The sequence below is a fragment of the Macrobrachium rosenbergii genome, chromosome 4, assembly GCF_040412425.1.
Source record: "Macrobrachium rosenbergii isolate ZJJX-2024 chromosome 4, ASM4041242v1, whole genome shotgun sequence".
Classification (NCBI taxonomy): domain Eukaryota; kingdom Metazoa; phylum Arthropoda; class Malacostraca; order Decapoda; family Palaemonidae; genus Macrobrachium; species Macrobrachium rosenbergii.
This window is the reverse complement of record NC_089744.1, coordinates 42,899,598-42,919,098: the sequence shown is the minus strand read 5'-3', so window position 1 is coordinate 42,919,098 and position 19,501 is coordinate 42,899,598. Positions and strand designations below refer to the sequence as shown.

General features: G+C 34.3%; 1 protein-coding gene across 3 annotated transcripts in view; it reads right to left on the bottom strand.

Moving 5' to 3' along the window:
- Kaz (Katazuke) overlaps positions 1-19,501 on the bottom strand; it is a 117,975-nt gene that overhangs the window by 41,556 nt on the left and 56,918 nt on the right. For all 3 annotated transcript variants that reach the window (XM_067095754.1, XM_067095758.1, XM_067095748.1), the window contains one exon: positions 10,483-10,646. In XM_067095754.1, coding sequence (XP_066951855.1) covers positions 10,483-10,646 — 164 coding nt within the window. The remainder of the gene's footprint in view (positions 1-10,482; positions 10,647-19,501) is intronic.

Below are 19,501 nucleotides of genomic sequence, written 5' to 3'. Positions count from 1 at the left end.
CAATTTAGTGTACAATACAAAGAAAAAAAATAACTCATTAACTTTAACCATTTTGCTCATAGCGCGATTTGCATACAATTATATATGAATTTTTTTTTTTGCGCTGTCATATATTTCAATATTTAGATATGATAATGATATTTTTTTTCATTTCTGATGGTTGCATACTAAACTTCAGGCAATGACAAAAAAAGGAGCCAAAAATTAACTCTTAATCTTAAAACTAAGCGTGCTGTGATTTTTTGAAAAAAACTTTTTTTCCGCTTCGGCGCTAACTCCCGAACACCGCCGGCATACGACAGACACTTTTGTAAATAGAGGCTTGGCGTTTAAGGGTTAAGACTTCTTTAGCTTAGGCTTACTATGGAAAGTTTGGGAAACTTAAGTCCTAAGTTTCTGACAGCAACTTTTATCAAACAATTCTTTCCCCATTATCATTTATCTATCTAATAATTTATTTATCATCATTTGCCTATAGGTTGCATGTAAGTATGAGATGTGGGTTTTAAGTTGCATGCTTGATGTCTTGTAGTGTCCAATAAGTACTCTGACATACAATATATCCTAAACTACCATAAAATTATTTAATCTAGTTTACTATACAATTACAAAGCAGTAAAGTACTAAAGTTAGTCGGCAACTTGTACAATAATTAGGGTCTGTTTACCCATCATGCCACTTTACCTACATAAAACAAGATACAACATGTACGATGATGTAACAGTAAAGAGAAACCACAAAGCCAAATGCCTAATGTACATGATAAAACTTGTTGAGCTTGAAATGCATTCCTTCTCTAAGTTCTCTGACTTTTTTTTTCTTTTAGTTCATTACAGTTAACTGTGGCTGTTTTTATTTTTCCATTGAAACATTTACTGCATTGACCTGCTATATATTGTTATTGATAGCTTGTATATTCTGGGACATGTGAGCTCAGATTGAAGAATACAATAATCATAACTACAACATGTTGCAACATGAAATACTGAAGTTGAGGAAAATGTGCTGATTGGCATACATGATGAAACTTGTGAGGCCTATATAAGTACTTTAAAAAGTCAAAAAGTTGAGACTTCAGTTTACTTAGTAGGCCTAGGCTAAATCTCAATTACCTTATGTGCCTGGTCTGACCATAAATCTGACTTAAGAACAGATCTGACATACAACAGGTCTCAGAAACTGATCTCGCAGTAGGAGACTTGCTGTACAATTGTAATGAGGTATATTATGTCTTCCAAATTCAAAAAAAGGGGTTTCTAGGTTATGCTGTTCTACTCTTCATTATGTATCACAAAATTTACATACTAGTACCATAACAATGCATTATAGAAGCAGAAAACAGCTAAAAAAGGTAAAAAAAAATCTGCCTTTTTTTTTAAGATTAGAAAACTATTCTATCTTCCACAATTTAAAAAAAGGGGGTTGTAAATATATTTGTTCTACTTTAAATTATGTATCAAACTAAAAGTTACACAACAGAACAATGATAATGGATTATGGAAGCAGAAAACAGCTAAAAACTTTAAAAAAAACCCACCCAGGTTTTTTAGATTAAAAAACCCAGCCTGGGCGGGTAGGCGGGTAGGTCCCCGGTTATCTACTCATGCCAACCCTTCCACATAGGTCATTATCCGGTATGATGATGAATGAATGAAAATGAAATTAAAAATTGCACAAGGGCATATGTTCTCATACTGGAACACACTCACACAATAATACATTTATACTCATGTTTCCATTTATACTCACTAAAAAGTGTATTAAAATTCAGAATAAGTTAAGTAACATTTTAAATTTAGTCGTTTTAAAATTCAATAGACTCCCTAAAGGTTTTCATATTTTTATTATTCACTTATTTTTATATTTTATCAGTGAAATCACAGCTCATGAACATTAAAATTGGTATTAACTTGGTATTACTGAAAATGTAGAAGATTGACAAAATTTCCTTTATTGACCTACTTCCAAAATTTGATATTAAGGTTATATTTGGTATTCACACAATGCATGCTTGACAGTTATCAACACTTTGCAACCTGGGCATTTAGTGTCCATGTATCAAACGAGTATGGCCTATTTGAAGACAAGTCAGAATTACTTGTGTGTGTGTCTCTTTCTCTGATATGATGGACTCCATTTTCCAACAAAGGATTTTATCAGTTTTTATTTATTATTTCCAGGTTCTTCATTCCATATTTTTTGCCATTTACTTACAATCATTGTTTCTGTCCATCTTATATAATCACTAATAGAGATGTTTACATTTGCTCTTGTCAAGCGGACCACTTCTTTAGCTGCTTTATCAGCCTCTTCATTTCCTTTAATCCCTACATGGGCAGGGATCCAACATATTTCAATATTTTTTCCATTACTATACAATTTATGGAGTGGAAACCTAATTTGTTGTACAATATTATTTTTTTTATTGTAACTTTGAATGGCTTCTATAGCCCTTCTAGAGTCACTATAAATCACAAAATTATTAAATGAGGCTTCTTTAATTATTTTTATGGCTGATGCTATTGAACATAACTTAGCTGTAAATACTGAGGCATTATCTAGTAGAGAGAACTGATAAATTTTGTCTTGGGATACTGCAGTATATCCCACTCCATACTGTGACTTAGATCCATAGCTGTATACTGTGTAATGTGGACCTTTTCAGATTATAATGTTCAACTGTATCTTGTCTATGGTGTTCTAGGGTATATGAATAACTTTTTGATAAATATTTTAAGTGTACAAATTCTTATTGAATTCACTTTCCATGGAGGAGGTAAAGTTAAGTATACCTTAGTTTTACTGATTAACAGCATGGAGGGACCTACAGCTTATTGTGGAATCAACCACATTATAGCGAAAATGAATTTCTAATTTTAACTCTTCATCAAAGGTAACTCCGCCCATCGAAAACAGTCTGATCAACTTTCAGCCACTGGAGGAGGTAATTTTACTATTAAAGGTAACTCAAATACAATCAAACAATCTTCTATTTCTAATTGGGAAAGGATGTGGATGACTATTTATAAATATATCTCTTAATCCAATAATTTTTTGGTTGGAGAATCATTTGTCTGAATTCTCAGAGAACTCTTCATTGTTACAAACTCTCTATGGAGAGAGAGATAGAGTTCACCACATTCAACTTGTAAAGATGACTTTGGTGATGATCTAAAGACACATGGACATATTCTAAGGCCTTTATTATGAACTGGGTCTAACGTTTTCAGGGCTGCGTCTGATGCCGAGCCATATATTTTGCTTTCATAACCAATGATAGATAGCACTGTTGCTTTACTCAGTACAGTAAGGGTATATCTATCGGCTCCCCAATTAGTGTTCGAAAGTTTTTTTAATTAGGTTTAATGCTCTTTTATATTTTGATTTCATGTATGTTATATGGGCTTTCTAGTTCAAGTGAGTATAAAATACTAATCCCAAAAATTTTGCCATTTGGCTGATTGGTATACTATGGTTTCTGATTTTTAAATTATTTTTTTACACTGTTTCCACTTTTTATTTTTATAAACCATGATTGCTTGAGTCTTATCTACGGAAAATTTAAAGCCTACAGATGAGGCCCATTCATCTATTTTTATTATGCTTTTATTAATGATTTGTTCTGCATGTTTTATTCGAGATGCTGAATAATATACAGCAAAATCCTCCATATACAAGTTACTTTTAATTCCAAACAAGTAGATTTTACTAATGTCATTAATTGCTAAAGTAAACAGTGTACCACTAAGGATGCTTCCTTGTGGAACACCATTTTCAAGTGGAAATTTACTTGACAATACATCATCAATTCTTGAAAAGCGCGATTTATCAAAAAGTTGTGGGTAAACCTGGGTAAATGTTCATGGATGCTTTTTTTCTGTAACGTTTTTAATATTGTATATCTCCATGTAGTATCATACGCCTTTTCAGTGTCAAAAAAGATGGCTATAGTAATTTGTTTTCCTTCAAATCCTCTTCATTGTGGTCTTCTAAGTTAAAAAGAGAATCCAATGTAGATCTGCCACATTGTGACCCGAATTGAGTAGGAGTCAAAATTTTATTTTCTCGAATGTGCCATGTTAGTTGAGCATTTACAATTTTCTCTAGTAATTTGCATAAGCAACTTCTTAAAGAAATTGGTCTGTAATTATTTACATTACTGGGATCCTTTCCAGGTTTAGGGATAGGAATAATTACAGTATTGCTTTATGCCATTCATCAGGAAAATAAATTTCAAAACCAAAAGTGATTATAAAACTATAAAAAGTATGACTTTGCCAAAGGTGCTAGGTAGCAGATCATTTCAAAACAAATACTGTCACCTCCAGAAGAAGATTTATTGCTGTTTAAGAGAGCATATTCCAACTCTTCTATATTCAATTTTCTACTATAATATATATCTCTTATAGTGTTTATCTAAATTATTATCACTACTTACTTTTGTTAAGTTTTCTCCTATTACATTACTTATTTCTTTCGGATCAAGTATACTTTTCCCATCTTTTAATATGGCATGTCTAGGTGGTTTAATGTGGGTACCATTTATTTGCCTGAATTTTTTCCATATTTTTTGTATGGGAGTACTATTAGAGAGATCTTATATATATTTCGTCCATAAAATGATTCTTCCTTGAATTAATTCTTTTTTAAATTTTGCAGATATTTTGTTACATAGAGGCTTTAATGTATCAATTTCTAATAATAATATGTTAGTTTTTGTAAATTTTCTTCTAATAACGGTATGTTTTATTTATTTAAGGGGAGTGTTTGAAGAAAAATTGGAAGAATCCAAATTTTTCCTGATATTTCACATACGGACTCTTGCACCTCTTGACTATATTCTCAGAAAATTTTATTAAATTCCCAATAGTTTTGGAGTTATAAGCCAAAACTGTAACCCTACCATCACTGAGAAAATTACATTTTTCGTATAATGTAATAACAACTTCAGTATATCGGTAGTAATTCCAATTTAGCTATCAAAGAAGAATATCTAAATGCGGTATATGGCAACTATATCCTACGCAAGTGATAGAGGCTCTGTTGGGTGAAGGAGTGTACCCTCTTGGGCAATCAGTAGCAGCTCAGCTCTCGATGAAGCAAGACATCACGCTGCCCAACCTCGCCCGTGTTTTGACACACTTTTCATTCAGCGCACTTATATTACTTTGCAAGTCTAATTTTTTTATTTCTCTTGGCTTTGCAATACTTCTTTGTTCAGAAGAAACCATGCCAAGACCAAGAAAATTTAAACAACATCTACGTCCCATAAGAGAAAGGAAGAAACGACATCATGAAGATGGAGGCATCCAAGAGAGAGGAAAGAGGGGGACCAGGAGCATAAATATACAAAATATAATTCAATATACATAAAATAATAATAACAGATAACACCAATACAGTGAACCCGCCGTATTCGCAGGGGATGCGTACCACAGCCCCCAGCGAACAGCTAAAATCCACGAATACTTAAAACCCCTCTAAAACACTTAGAACTGCCCATTTTTATAGTTTCAACACAAGAAAAACCCTGTAAAAATGCTTATACATGAGTATTTTAATAGTTTTATCACAAAAAGTGCATTTATTCATGAAAATTACATGAAAATACAGTAATTAGTGAATATTTCTCAGTGAAAAATACCGCGAATGGGCGAATTTTCCGCAAATAATGGGTTGATATGTTCCACAGAGAAACCCGCGAATGCGTGAGTCTGTGAATCATGAGACCGCGAATACAGGGGATTTACTGTATGATATAACATATCAAATTTGTCATAAAAACCTCAAAGTGTGAGACAACAAGCAAATAAATGGCCAGACAAGCAAAAATTGTCATCATAAAACTTTGGAGGCCGATATCTCAAAACTAAAGTTATCGACCTTCAAATGGAAATTCAGACGTAACGAATTCACCTATCTCAATGAAACAAAAAGCAAATGAAAGCTAAATAAATTATCTACAAAACTAAAGAGTTTTTTTATCTTGTCCCAAAAATATATTTGGGATTTATTTTTCCATGAAATCGATCAAAGATTTTAAAAAAATTGAAACCTTATTCTAATCTATAATACCTGTGAATGGGGGGGGGGGGCAAGAAGGAAAATATGAATACTGCCCTTTTCGCTATACATAAACTAACCAATGGCCAAAATTTCAAACTGATTCATGCAAAAAAAAACCAGAGTTATTAATAAAAAATTATTTTTTCAAACGCTCCCCTTAACTGAACTCTTTCTATTCAAATTATCTAATCGTCTTCCAATTTGGCATTTTATTTTTATTAATTCTGTTAGTTTTTCATACATCATGGGACACACTGCTAGGTACCTAGTGCAAAAACTACAGACATCATCTATTAACCCTTAAACGCCTATTGGATGTATCATACGTCGACTAAAATTGTCTGTTGGGTGCCGAGTGGACGTACCGTACGTCGACTACAAAAAATTTCAACCTTCGGTCAACTTTGACTCAACTGAAATGGTCGAAAAACGCAATTGTAAGCTACAACTCTTATATTCTAGTAATATTCAATCATGTACCTTCATTTTGCAACAAATTGGAAGTCTCTAGCACAATATTTCGATTTATGGTGAATTTTTTAAAAAAACTTTTTTCTTACGCATGGGCAGTAACTCAGCCGAAAATTTCATAAATTCTTTCGTCATTTTGTCGTAATTTTTGCACTGTTCTGTATTAGCCGTTACATAAAGTTTTATATATGAAAATGTGCGCAATTTCATGTAAAATACAGCAAAATACAACCCATGGTTGTAGCTTTTATCAGTTTGGAAATATTTTCATATAAAACACGATAACTGCCAAAATTTCAACCTTCGGTCAACTTTGACTCGACAGAAATGGTAAAAAACGCAATTTTAAGCTAAAACTCTTACGATCTAGTAATATTCAATCATTTACCTTCATTTTGCAACCAATTGGAAGTCTCTAGCACAATATTTCGATTTATGGTGAATTTTTTAAAAAAACTTTTTCCTTACTCCGTGCCAGAAATTCTTTCGTCATGTTGTCGTAATGTTTGCACTGCTTTATATTAGTCGTTACATAAAGTTTTATATATGGAAATGTGCGCAATTTCATGTAGAATACAACAGAAAATAACTCATGGTTGTAGCTTTTATCAGTTTTGAAATATTTTCATATAAATCACGATAACTGCCAAAATTTCAAGCTTCAGTCAACTTTAACTCGACCGAAATGGTAAACGCAATTATAAGCTAAAACTCTTACATTCTAGTAATATTCAATCATGTACCTTCATTTTGCAACAAACTGGAAGTCTCTAGCACAATATTTCGATTTATGGTGAATTTCTGAAAAAAATTTTTTCCTTACATCTGTGCTTGTGGTAACTCGGCCGAACATCTCAGAAATTCTTTTCGTCATGTTGTCGTAATGTTTGCATCGTTTACATTAGTCGTTACATAAACTTTTATATATGAAAATGTGCGCAATTTCATGTAGAATACAACAGAAGATAGCTCATGGTTGTAGCTTTTATCAGTTTTGAAATATTTTCACATAAATCACGATAACTGCCAAAATTTCAACCTTCGGTCAACTTTAACTCAACCGAAATTGTAAAAAACCGCAATTGTAAGCTAAAACTCTTACATTCTAGTAATATTCAATCGTTTAACTTCATTTTGCAACAAATTGGAAGTCTCTAGCACAATATTTCGATTTATGGTGAATTTTTGAAAAAAACATTTTCCTTACGTCTGCGCAGTAACTCGGCTGAACATCTCAGAAATTCTTTTGTCTCGTTGTCGTAATGTTTGCACCGCTTTATATTAGTCGTTACATAAAGTTTTATATATGAAAATGTGCGCAATTTCATGTACAATACAAAAAAAAAAACTTACGGTTGTAGCTTTTATCAGTTTTGAAATATTTTCATATAAATCACGATAAATAGAAAAAATTCGACTTTCGGTCAACTTTAACTCGACCGAAATGGTCGAAAACTGCAATTGTAAGCTAAAACACTTACAGTCTAGTAATATTCAATCAATTAGCTTCATTTTTCAACAAATGGGAAGTCTCTAGCACAATATTTCGATTTATGGTGAATTTTTTAAAAAAACATTTTTTTACGTCCGCTCGTTATGAATTCACGCATCATTTTGTGAAAATATTTTCTCTGTGTTGCTTTGATCGTTTTAAAATTTGTTATATACCAGAATCATCGCAATTTAGTGTACAATACAACTAAAAAAAATTAACTCATTAGCTTTAACCGTTTTGCTTACAGCGCGATTTGTATACAATTATATACGAGTTTTTTTTTTTGCTGTCATATATTCCAATATTTATATATGATAATGATATTTTTTTCATTTCTGATGGTTGCATACTAAACTTCAGGCAATGACAAAAAAATGAGCCAAAAATGAACTCTTAATCTTAAAAACTAAGCGTGCTGTGATTTTTTGAAAAAAACTTTTTTTTCGCTTCGGCGCTAACTCACCGAACGCTGCCGGCATACGGGAGACGTTTTTGTAAATAGGGCTTCGGCGTTAAAGGGTTATACAACACCAGTCCATGCGAAGATATGGCTAAATTATTACCATGCTGAGAGGCCAGTTGAGATCTCTATGGTAACACTTAAATTTTCTCATGTACCTTTTTGAAGACATGCCCTGCTGTTACAACAATGGCATTAAAGGCATCATTAACAGAACCCTTGCTTTATGGATCTGGTATTGACTCTAGTATAGAAATTGTCACTTTCCTTCTCCAGTCTTTTGCACTACAAAGACCTGCTCCTGAAAGGCTTCCAACTAAAAGAGAATTCTTTGATATTAGCTTGATCACCATGGAGCTATTACAGACCCATGGAAGGTAACTCCTTAAGGACTCAACAGCGACTACCAAAAATAGGTTTTCCCTATGTCAAAACCTGTTTTTCATATCAAAGTAGCTAGTACCTCCATAAGAACAAGACCCCATCTCTCGTAGGTATAAAGGCACAATAGAGCTTGTAAAGAGAAGTTTAAAACTGACCCTACAGGTTTGGGCATACAGTAAAGCAATGGATAGCACAAAAAGGTGACAGATGGAAAGTACAGTCCAACCTCTTAAATCCTGGAACCTTGAGACCAGGCAACAATTAGACCACAGAAAATCCCAGAATATAGAATACACCCCTAAAAAATGAAGCCCCTATGTAAATACAGTCTATCCTAGTTGCCAACTTAGCCTACTATGTGGCTAAGTTCTGATACCACTTTTTATCATTTTTATTTTCACTTTATCATTTTATAACTCATATATTTTATATCTTTGGACTCTTTCTTTATACTGTATAATTTTCTTTAAAATAAGTGTACAGTACTTTATGTACCATATTTAGCCTACACTTCCAAGTTAGCCTAACCGTAAGCCAACTACTGTACTTAACTTTTCTCAGAATCTGCAGAATATTATCTGTGACTCATTCCCTAAATTTACTATCTCCATAATTATCACTATTAGTTTCTTCGTCATTTATTTGATTGTAGAGGGTGATGAGATAACAAAAATAAAGAATGAATTTCGGAGAGCACTCAATGCATTTGAATGTCACCATCAAAAAAGTAAGGAAAGCACACTACCTTCTATTGAGGAAAATGAGCACTAGCCATTCACTAACTAAAGGGGAAGGATAGAAAACCTTTTCTAGTATAGATAAAGATTTATGCTTGTGCTTCTTACCTCTGGCATCATCTGATCTCATGGGTGGCATATCAAATGGGTAATATACAGCTATATAAAAGACATGATCAAGACTGCATCACCTACACAGCTGACAGCACAGTGTGTGTAGATGGTACAGTCTTGATCATTTCTTTTATATAGCTGTATATTTACCCATCTGATATGCCACCCATGAGATCAGATGATGCTAGAGGCAAGAAACTCAAGCATAAGTCTTCACCTATGCTAGAAAAGATTTCCTATCTTTCCCCTTTAGTTAGCAAATGTTTAGTGCTCATTTTCCTCAATATATGATAGTGTGCTTTGTTTACTTTTATGATGACGTTCAAATACACAGAGTGATCGCCGAAATTCATCCTTTATTTTCGTCATCTCATTACCCTCTACAATCAAAATAAATGATGAAGAAACTAACAGTGATAATTATGAAGATATTAAATTTAGATGAAAAGTCACAGATAATATCCTGCAGACTCTGAGAAAGGTTGTAAACAATATGTGCCACTGCCCTCGTGGCTGCCCAATTAACTAATGGCGGCTGATTTAAAATCGTGCTGAATCACAGGAGTTACTGGGCCATAGAATGCCGGTTTTAAGAGGTTCTACTGTATACCATTCAACATGCACAAAGGCTGGTACACCAGGTAATATGAATTTTGCTGTATCTCATTTGCAACTCACTTGGGACTGATGGATTTAAAGCTAAATTATGACAGTTTCTATTACATGAAGCCAAGAAAAATTACAAAGGCACCTACCCGATAACAGTGAGGAGTCTTGAGTGCTGAGAGTCCTGCCTGAACTACAACTGAGAATGCAGACTGTGATGATAGTTGATACAACTTGAGATTTTCAGCCCTGAACTGTTCAATCAATTCATCCCATCGAACATCTGACAGGAGCTCATTATAGGGACTTACATCTGTGTTAAAATTAAAAAGCAAATGCAATGATAATCTGAACAAATTATACTATGCATAGTATAATGCTAACTTTTAACTAGAAACTCGAATGTCTGAACTAGAATTACAAAAAAATTAAACTTACAATAAAGAAATAAGATACCAAAGAAAGGTGACCTGACTAATGTGGTATCTACTGAAGCATTGCACTTACTTCACTAGTATGACATTTCCATTAAACATAAACAGCTAACAGAAATCATCTGCGAAAGATGCTAAGTAAATATTGTTGAAGTCGAGTGAATTTGCAGAAAACAGTGGAATGATACAAGGGAATGTTATATTCCATACTTTTTGCCCTTCTCATAGGCTTTATAATGAAAAAAGTGGTCAGAGATGGGACTGAAGGATTAGACATAGTATGCAGTTGATACTTTTGAATCAATAGAACACCAATACATTTGCAAAGCTTGCTTAATAAAATGTACCAGGTATCTATAGGCTTGGTGGTCAAAAACATCTTGGAAAAATACAGATAACAAGGGTAGAGTATACACAAAAAGATGACATAACATTAGATGGAGAAAGGATTAATGAGGATGAATCTTTCAAATGTTTGGGAACAATGATATCCAATATACATCCTTTTTAACTGGTATTTAGCAAGATTAGAAGAGCCAAATAAAACAATGGGCAGGCTGAGTAAGATTTGGAAATCAAGTAGGACTAAAATTGTAAACAAAAGTAAGATTATATTAAATAGCTCTAGGATGATCTTTATTGCTATAAGCTATAGGCGTGAATCGTAGGATGATAATGAAACTATATCTAAAAGATTTTGTTAACATGTGAAAAAGTCTTTAGCAAGAATATTACAAGACAGATGGCAGGACAGAGATAGAAATGATACCATTCAGGAAATTACTGAGGTACCTGTGATGCTTTTTTTAGACTTGACATGCTATTTGCATGAGAATCTTGATGGTTTTGAGTGTAGAGTAATTCACATAGGTTTTGATACGTTCAGTTAAGTAAATCACAAAGCACTAAAGAATCTTGGAGTGGGCAGGTGTGCTTTAGGTTTACCTCAAGATTTCCTTACAGGCAGGCAGCAGCGAGTTGCTGTTGATGGGGTCTTTAGTGAACCAAGACCTATTGTGTCCAGAGTTCCACCGGGTAGTGTTCTTGGTCCACTGTTATTTTTAATGTTTAAGAGAGATATGGTTATTGGCCTTGAAACGAGATTGTTCAGTATGCCGATGATGCAACACTTGTGGGTGTAGTAAAGTCTCCCCTTATGAGAAATGAAGCCGCCCTTAGTCTCAATCGTGACATGGCACGGATAAGTGAATGGTGTAGTCCGTGGTTTATGATGCTGAATTCCAGTAAAACAAAAACACTATTGATTAGCATATCTCAAACAGATTTTCCAACCCATCCTCCCTTTCAGGTGGATGGGATTTTGCTGAATGAGTCTGGAGCTGTAACTATCCTAGGTGTAACTTTTGATTCACATCTTAATTTGGAGAAACATTTAATGAAAGTGTCAGCAAATTCCACAAAAAAGTTAGGTATTGTACGTAAGGCCTCATATATTTTTGCCAGTGATAAAATAAATGCAACCTGTTTTAGGTCATTTGTCCTTCCTTTACTAGAATACCATTCTCCTCTGTGGATGTCTGCTTCTGCCAGAGAGTTATTCCTTTTAAACAGCATTTTTTGTGGTGGTAGGCTTCTGTTTCCTAATATTAACAGTTATGACTTGGACCATCGACAGATGGTCTCTGTCAATTTTTCATAAGTTGTATTTTAACAGATATCTTTCAGTTTCACAACTGATCGCTGATCTCCTTTTCCTGCTGACAGCAACCAGATTTGCTTAACAACAGCACCAATATGTAGTAAACGTGCCTTGCTGTCAAACTTCTCAGTTCCAGAGGTCCTTAATTCCTCACACTGTTGGATTGTGGAACAATCTCCCTGAGGATGCTGTGGAATTGGAACTTCATAAATTCAAGCAAAGATAAAATGCATTACTATCCTAATACAATTCTCCTTGCATTTTAATAATTTACACTCTTATCTCTTTATTAATTTTTATTTTGATTATTTTTTAATCAGTGATCTCTTCTTTCTATATTTCTCTTTACCTCCTGTTACTTCTTTCTGATAAACACCATATTCTTTGGAAGCTTGAATTTCAGGTCAATGGCCCCTGTGTGGGCTTGTTCTATATGAGTAGGTTTCATCTTCTGAATATACATAAATTTTCATAATAAATTTTCTTATTTGGATACTTACCTACTGTTAAATTACCTTATATCTCCTGTAAGTATCAAAATAAGAAATTTCATTATGAAAATTTATATTATTTGGGATGAACCTTACCGACTATTAACCCTTAAACGCGGACTGGACGTATCATACGTTGACTAAAATTGTCTGTTGGGTGCCAAGTGGATATACCGTACGTCGACTACAAAAAATTTCAACCTTCGGTCAACTTTGACTCGACCGAAATGGCCGAAAAACGCAATTGTAAGCTAAAACTTTTACATTCTAGTAATAATCAATCATTTACCTTCATTTTGCAACAAACTGGAAGTCTCTAGCACAATATTTCGATTTATGGTGAATTTTTGAAAAAAACTTTTTCCTTACGTCCGCTCGGTAACTCAGCCGAAAATTTCAGAAATTCTTTCGTCATTTTGTCGCAATTTTTGCACTGTTTTATATTAGCCGTTATATTAAGTTTTATATATGAAAATGTGTGCAATTTCATGTAAAATACAGCAAAATACAACCCCTGGTTGTAGCTTTTATCAGTTTGGAAATATTTTCATATAAATCACAGTAACTGCCAAAATTTCAACCTTCGGTCAACTATGACTCGACCGAAATGATAAAAAAACGCAATTGTAAGCTAAAAATCTTACATTCTAGTAATATTCACTCATTTACCTTCATTTTCCAACAAATTGGAAGTCTCTAGCACAATATTTTGATTTATGGTGAATTTTTGAAAAAACATTTTTTCCTTACGTCCGCACCAGAAATTCTTTCGTCACGTTGTCGTAATGTTTGCACCGTTTTATATTAGTCGTTACATAAAGTTTTATATGTGGAAATGTACGCAATTTCATGTAGAATACAACAGAAAATAACTCATGGTTGTAGCTTTTATCAGTTTTTTGAAACATTTTCATATAAATCACGATAACTGCCAAAATTTCACCCTTCGGTCAACATTAACTCAACTGAAATGGTAAAAAAATGCAATTATAAGCTAAAACTCTTACATTCTAGTAATATTCAATCATGTACCTTCATTTTGCAACAAACTGGAAGTCTCTAGTGCAATATTTCGATTTATAGTGAATTTCTGAAAAAAAAAAAAAAAAAAAACTTTCCCTTACGCTCTGCGCCGCGGTAACTCGGCCGAACATCTCAGAAATTCTTTTCACACGTTGTCGTAATGTTTGCACCGTTTTATATTAGTCATTACATAAAGTTTTATATATGGAAATGTGCGCAATTTCATGTAGAATACAACAGAAAATAACTCATGGTTGTAGCTTTTATCAGTTTTTTGAAACATTTTCATATAAATCACGATAACTGCCAAAATTTCAACCTTCGGTCAACTTTAACTCGACTTAAATGGTAAAAAAACGCAATTATAAGCTAAAACTCTTACATTCTAGTAATATTCAATCATGTACCTTCATTTTGCAACAAACTGCAATATTTCGATTTATAGTGAATTTCTGAAAAAAAAAAAACTTTTTCCTTATGTCTGCGCTGTAACTCGGCCAACATCTCAGAAATTCTTTCACGTTGTCGTAATGTTTGCATCGTTTTACATTAGTCATTACATAAACTTTTATATATGAAAATGTGTGCAATGTCATGTAGAATACAACAGAAAATAATTCATGGTTGTAGCTTTTATCACTTTTGAAATATTTTCACATAAATCACGATAACTGCCAAAATTTCAACTTTCGGTCAACTTTAACTCGACCAAAATGGTCGAAAAACGCAATTGTAAGCTAAAACTCTTACATTCTAGTAATATTCAATCATTTACCTTCATTTTGCTATAAATTGGAAGTTTCTAGCACAATATTTCAATTTATGGTGAATTTTTGAAAAAAACATTTTCCTTACGTCCGCTCGGTAACTCGGCCGAACATCTCAGAAATTCTTTCGTCACGTTGTCGTAATGTTTGCACCGTTTTATATTAGTCGTTACATAAACTTTTATATATGAAAATGTGCACAATTTCATGTAGAACACAAAAGAAAATAACTCATGGTTGTAGCTTTTATCAGTTTTGAAATATTTTCACATAAATCACGATAAATAGAAAAAATTTGACTTTCAGTCAACTTTAACTGGACCGAAATGGTCGAAAACTGCAATTGTAAGCTAAAACACTTACAGTCTAGTAATATTCAATCAATTACCTTCATTTTGCAACAAACGGGAAGTCTATAGTACAATATTTCGATTTATGGTGAATTTTTGAAAAAAACATTTTTTTACGTCCGCACGTTACAAATTCATGTATCATTTTGTGATAATATTTTCTCTGTGTTGCTTTGATCGTTTTACAATTTGTTATATACCAAAATCATTGCAATTTAGTGCACAATACAAAGAAAAAAAAATAACCCATTAGCTTTAACCGTTTTGCTCACAGCGCGATTTGTATAAAATTATATATGAAAATTTTTTTTGTGCTGTCATATATTTCAATATTTATATATGATGATATTTTTTTCATTTCTGATGGTTGCATACTAAACTTCAGGCAATGACAAAAAAAGGGGCCAAAAATGAACTCAATCTTAAAAACTAAGCGTGCTGTGATTTTTTGAAAAAACTTTTTTTCCGCTTCGGCGCTAACTCCCGAACGCTGCCAGCATATGGGAGACGTTTTTGTAAGTAGAGGCTCGGCGTTAGAGGGTTAAATTAGCCGATTCCCACTTTGAGCAAAGGACAGTGGGTAGCGCAGCTATACAAATTTTTGCTCAGCCAAGTGAGCTAAGAGCTTCTTGTATGAAGACCAAAAACATTCTTACCTGATCTGGATTCCTCTCTGGGTAATACTGCTGCCAGAAGGTAGGTTCCATTTAGGGTGCAAGGCCCTCATGTGTGTGCAGCTATGAGTAGCCTTGCGGAGAAAACCGCTTCTTCTTCAGTCAGCATGGAAGAAGCAGCGTGACTGGACCCCTGTGCCTGGGTCCAAAAGCCCTATAAATTGACAGTCACTAAAAATATAGTACCTTTATGATACCAAGGTATGCTCCTATACAAAATATGTACCTTCATGCTCCCCAAAATATTAAAACCTGAGATCAAAAACAAAGAGCTTAAAGGGTTGCTCTTTCTTCGGTTCTGGAAAAAACTACCAGCTACTAGTACTGGACTAAGGGCTTTACTGTTTTCAAACACGATTCTGCATACTTAAGGTAGAGAGCGGGCAAAACCAAATTGCACTTCTACTGCACCGCATTAATCCCATCCTTAACCAACAAACTGTCATAACAATGAAGTTTACTTTCCAATAAAGGTAATAGATATGGAGCTAGTTCTCACGCACTAGCCTACTGACAAAGACGTTCTAGGTTTCTAAAACCACAAAACAAAAGGTTAACTTTGCCTCTTCCAGGCTTAACCTTTGACAAAGACATCTAGGTGCCAAAACCATAAGACAAATGGTTAACTTTGCCTCCTCCAGGATTAACCTATCCAAGTAAGTTTAAATGCCCCAACAGGACAGAGAAGTGTCCTCTTCTTCCCCACCAAAGAGGTTAAATTGGAATTCTTACAGTTCCCTGAAAAACTTAGCCTTAACATCATTCTCAGCTCTAGAGCAAAATGATAAAATAGCATTCCCTTTACAACAGCCTTAAGGAAAAAGCTTGCAATAAATTTACTCTTTTAACTGCCAATAGTGATAAATAAAATGTTTCATAGTAAATAAATCAATGGAACTCATCCCCAAGGCTCAAAAGAATCTGCAGATAAAATTTAGACCTGCATCTAAATTCCAGAGAGAGACTGATACTGAGTTGAAGGTGCTTCAATCTTACCTGATCCCAACACCTTAACGTGCTGATCATCAACCAGATCTAATAGCACATTAGGCATTACCAAGGAAAGTATGGAACGATTAGGCATTACCAAGGAAAGTATGGAACGATAACCTTGAAAGTAGACAGCAAAAAAGTTTCACTATATCTAAGAAAACAGAAAATTTGTGTCTACAATGTTCTAGGTGTTAAAAATTCCTCTAGAATGGTACCCTGAGCAATACACAAACCGCTGCTTCTGACACAAGGCCACAGTTGTTTTACACTTCAGGATAGAACCCACAATACCTATGAAAACCCCTGATTGGGAAGAGACAGTCAAACATCTAACTAAACACAGTTAAGTGTGAGATACAAAAGTTAGTGGAGGTGCATGGAATTCCGTAGTTTTGAGTCGTTTTCCCCTTAATGGAAGAGTAAGAGACACACTGACAGAGTTAGAAAGTTAAAAAAACACTTGCTCTGAGGCTACTAGGGCTCTACAGGAGTCACTAACCAATTCTTGAGCTTGAAATTGCTCAATACTTCCTTTGAGTAGATAGAGGGGGAACGCCTATGAGTCTGAATCATGCCAAACTTAAAGAAACACATTCACTGCTCAAGCTTGAGGGCCCTCAAAGACGTAGTAATCGACTGGTGGTTATGGTTCATTTGCATGCTAATAAGTCTGCATTTGAGCGCTCCTCTAATCCCACAGTAACTGTCAAACTTGCAGATGTAATGGCCACTCTGCAGGTAGTTTGTTCTTTCTGAATCCCCAGTCACCAAAATAACACTGTCCTTCCACAGATTGAATTATCAAACCAATATCACGTTGTTCATTTCACTCCAAGAAGCAAACTTTTCACAATGAGTTTGTTTCTGAGCATGGATCAACCTGCTAGGCATTCTCGATGCTCTTTCCACTGCTCTGACATCTAGCAAGTTTACCAGGTGTAGTGTTGACCATTCTATGTCGTAAGTGTAACAGCTCTAGTCAAAATTCTTTATTTCATGTTACACAACAAGAGGGAAAAAACAAAACCTGGACATAGGTTTAAAAATAAAATGGTCAACTATTGGGTACAGAGTCCCTCCTACAGAATATGGCAACAATGAGTCCTGGCTTACTTACAAATTTAATGAACATTAGCTGGAAGTCATGATCTCTTATGCTGAGACTGTACTGCAATTGAGCCTGATTATTCTGACAAAATCTCCAGTGAGGAAATGTTTCCTAACAAAGAAACCCCTTACCCTTCAGGGCTAAAATTCTTCAAGAAGCAATTGCCTATTTGTCTTCTGACAGACAAGCCTGCAAAGTAAAGTTTCATCACCACATCACTAGATAAGAATGAGGAGGAGTTAGGGAAGTCGACTGAAATCATAATGCACACAGATTGAGCCAGGTGAAGCAACAGATCCTTGGCCTTTGGAATACTGTTAACATAATTGGCCAACAGTGACTCAGTAGAAAAGATTTCTAGCTCCTAAAAATTGACACCATCCACCTATGGGCAACAAATTCCCTCTGAACACTTTTAGAGGCACTGTACACGAGCCTAAACAAAGCGCCTTGACCAGCAATACCTCCTCTGTAAATACACCTTGAAGGAACTTACATGACTGAGGATCTACAGATATGAGAAAATGTCCCTGCATGCCCACCAAAACATCTGATAGTTCTTTTTGGAAAGTAACTACAACCAAGCTGGAAAAACCAAAAGCATGGGGACAGACACATAAAGTATTCAGTCTCAGCGGAAAAACCAAAAGCATGGGGACAGACACAAAGTATTCAGTCTCAATGTGTCCATTAATGGTCGCCAATCTCCAGTTGTTTATGAAACTAGAAAAAAAGAAGTCAGAGGTAAAAACCCAATGAATTACCTCTTGGTCCATTTCGTTTACTAATTTACAACCTCCTACTACAGAAAATGAGACTTCTGCTGGAGAGGACAAAGGAACAGCTATAGGAAACTAAACCAGTGGAGGGTAACTTAACCCTTAAACGCCTACTGGACGTATCATACGTCGACTAAAATTGTCTGTTGGGTGCCAAGTGGACGTACCGTACGTCGACTACAAAAAATTTCAACCTTCGGTCAACTTTGACTCGACCGAAATGGTCGAAAAATGCAATTGTAAGCTAAAACTCTTACATTCTAGTAATACTCAATCATGTACCTTCATTTTGCAACAAATTGGAAGTCTCTAGCACAATATTTCGATTTATGGTGAATTTTTGAAAAAAACTTTTTTCTTACGCCCGCCCGGTAACTCGGCCAAAAATTTCAGAAATTCTTTCGTCATTTTGTCATAATTTTTGCACTGTTCTATATTAGCCATTACATAAAGTTTTATATATGAAAATGTGTGCAATTTCATGTACAATACAACAGAAAATAACTCATGGTTGTAGCTTTTATCAGTTTTGAAATATTTTCATATAAAACATGATAACTGCCAAAATTTCAACCTTCGGTCAATTTTGACTTTACCAAAATGGTCAAAAAACGCAATTGTAAGCTAAAACTCTTACATTCTAGTAATATTCAATCATTTACCTTCATTTTCCAACAAATTGGAAGTCTCTAGCACAATATTTCGATTTATGGTGAATTTCTGAAAAAAAAAAATTTTTTCCTTACGTCTGCGAGCGGTAACTCGGACGAACATCTCAGAAATTCTTTTGTCGTGTTGTCGTAATGTTTGCATCGTTTTACATTAGTCATTACATAAACTTTAATATATCAAAATGTGCGCAATTTCATGTAGAATACAACAGAAGATA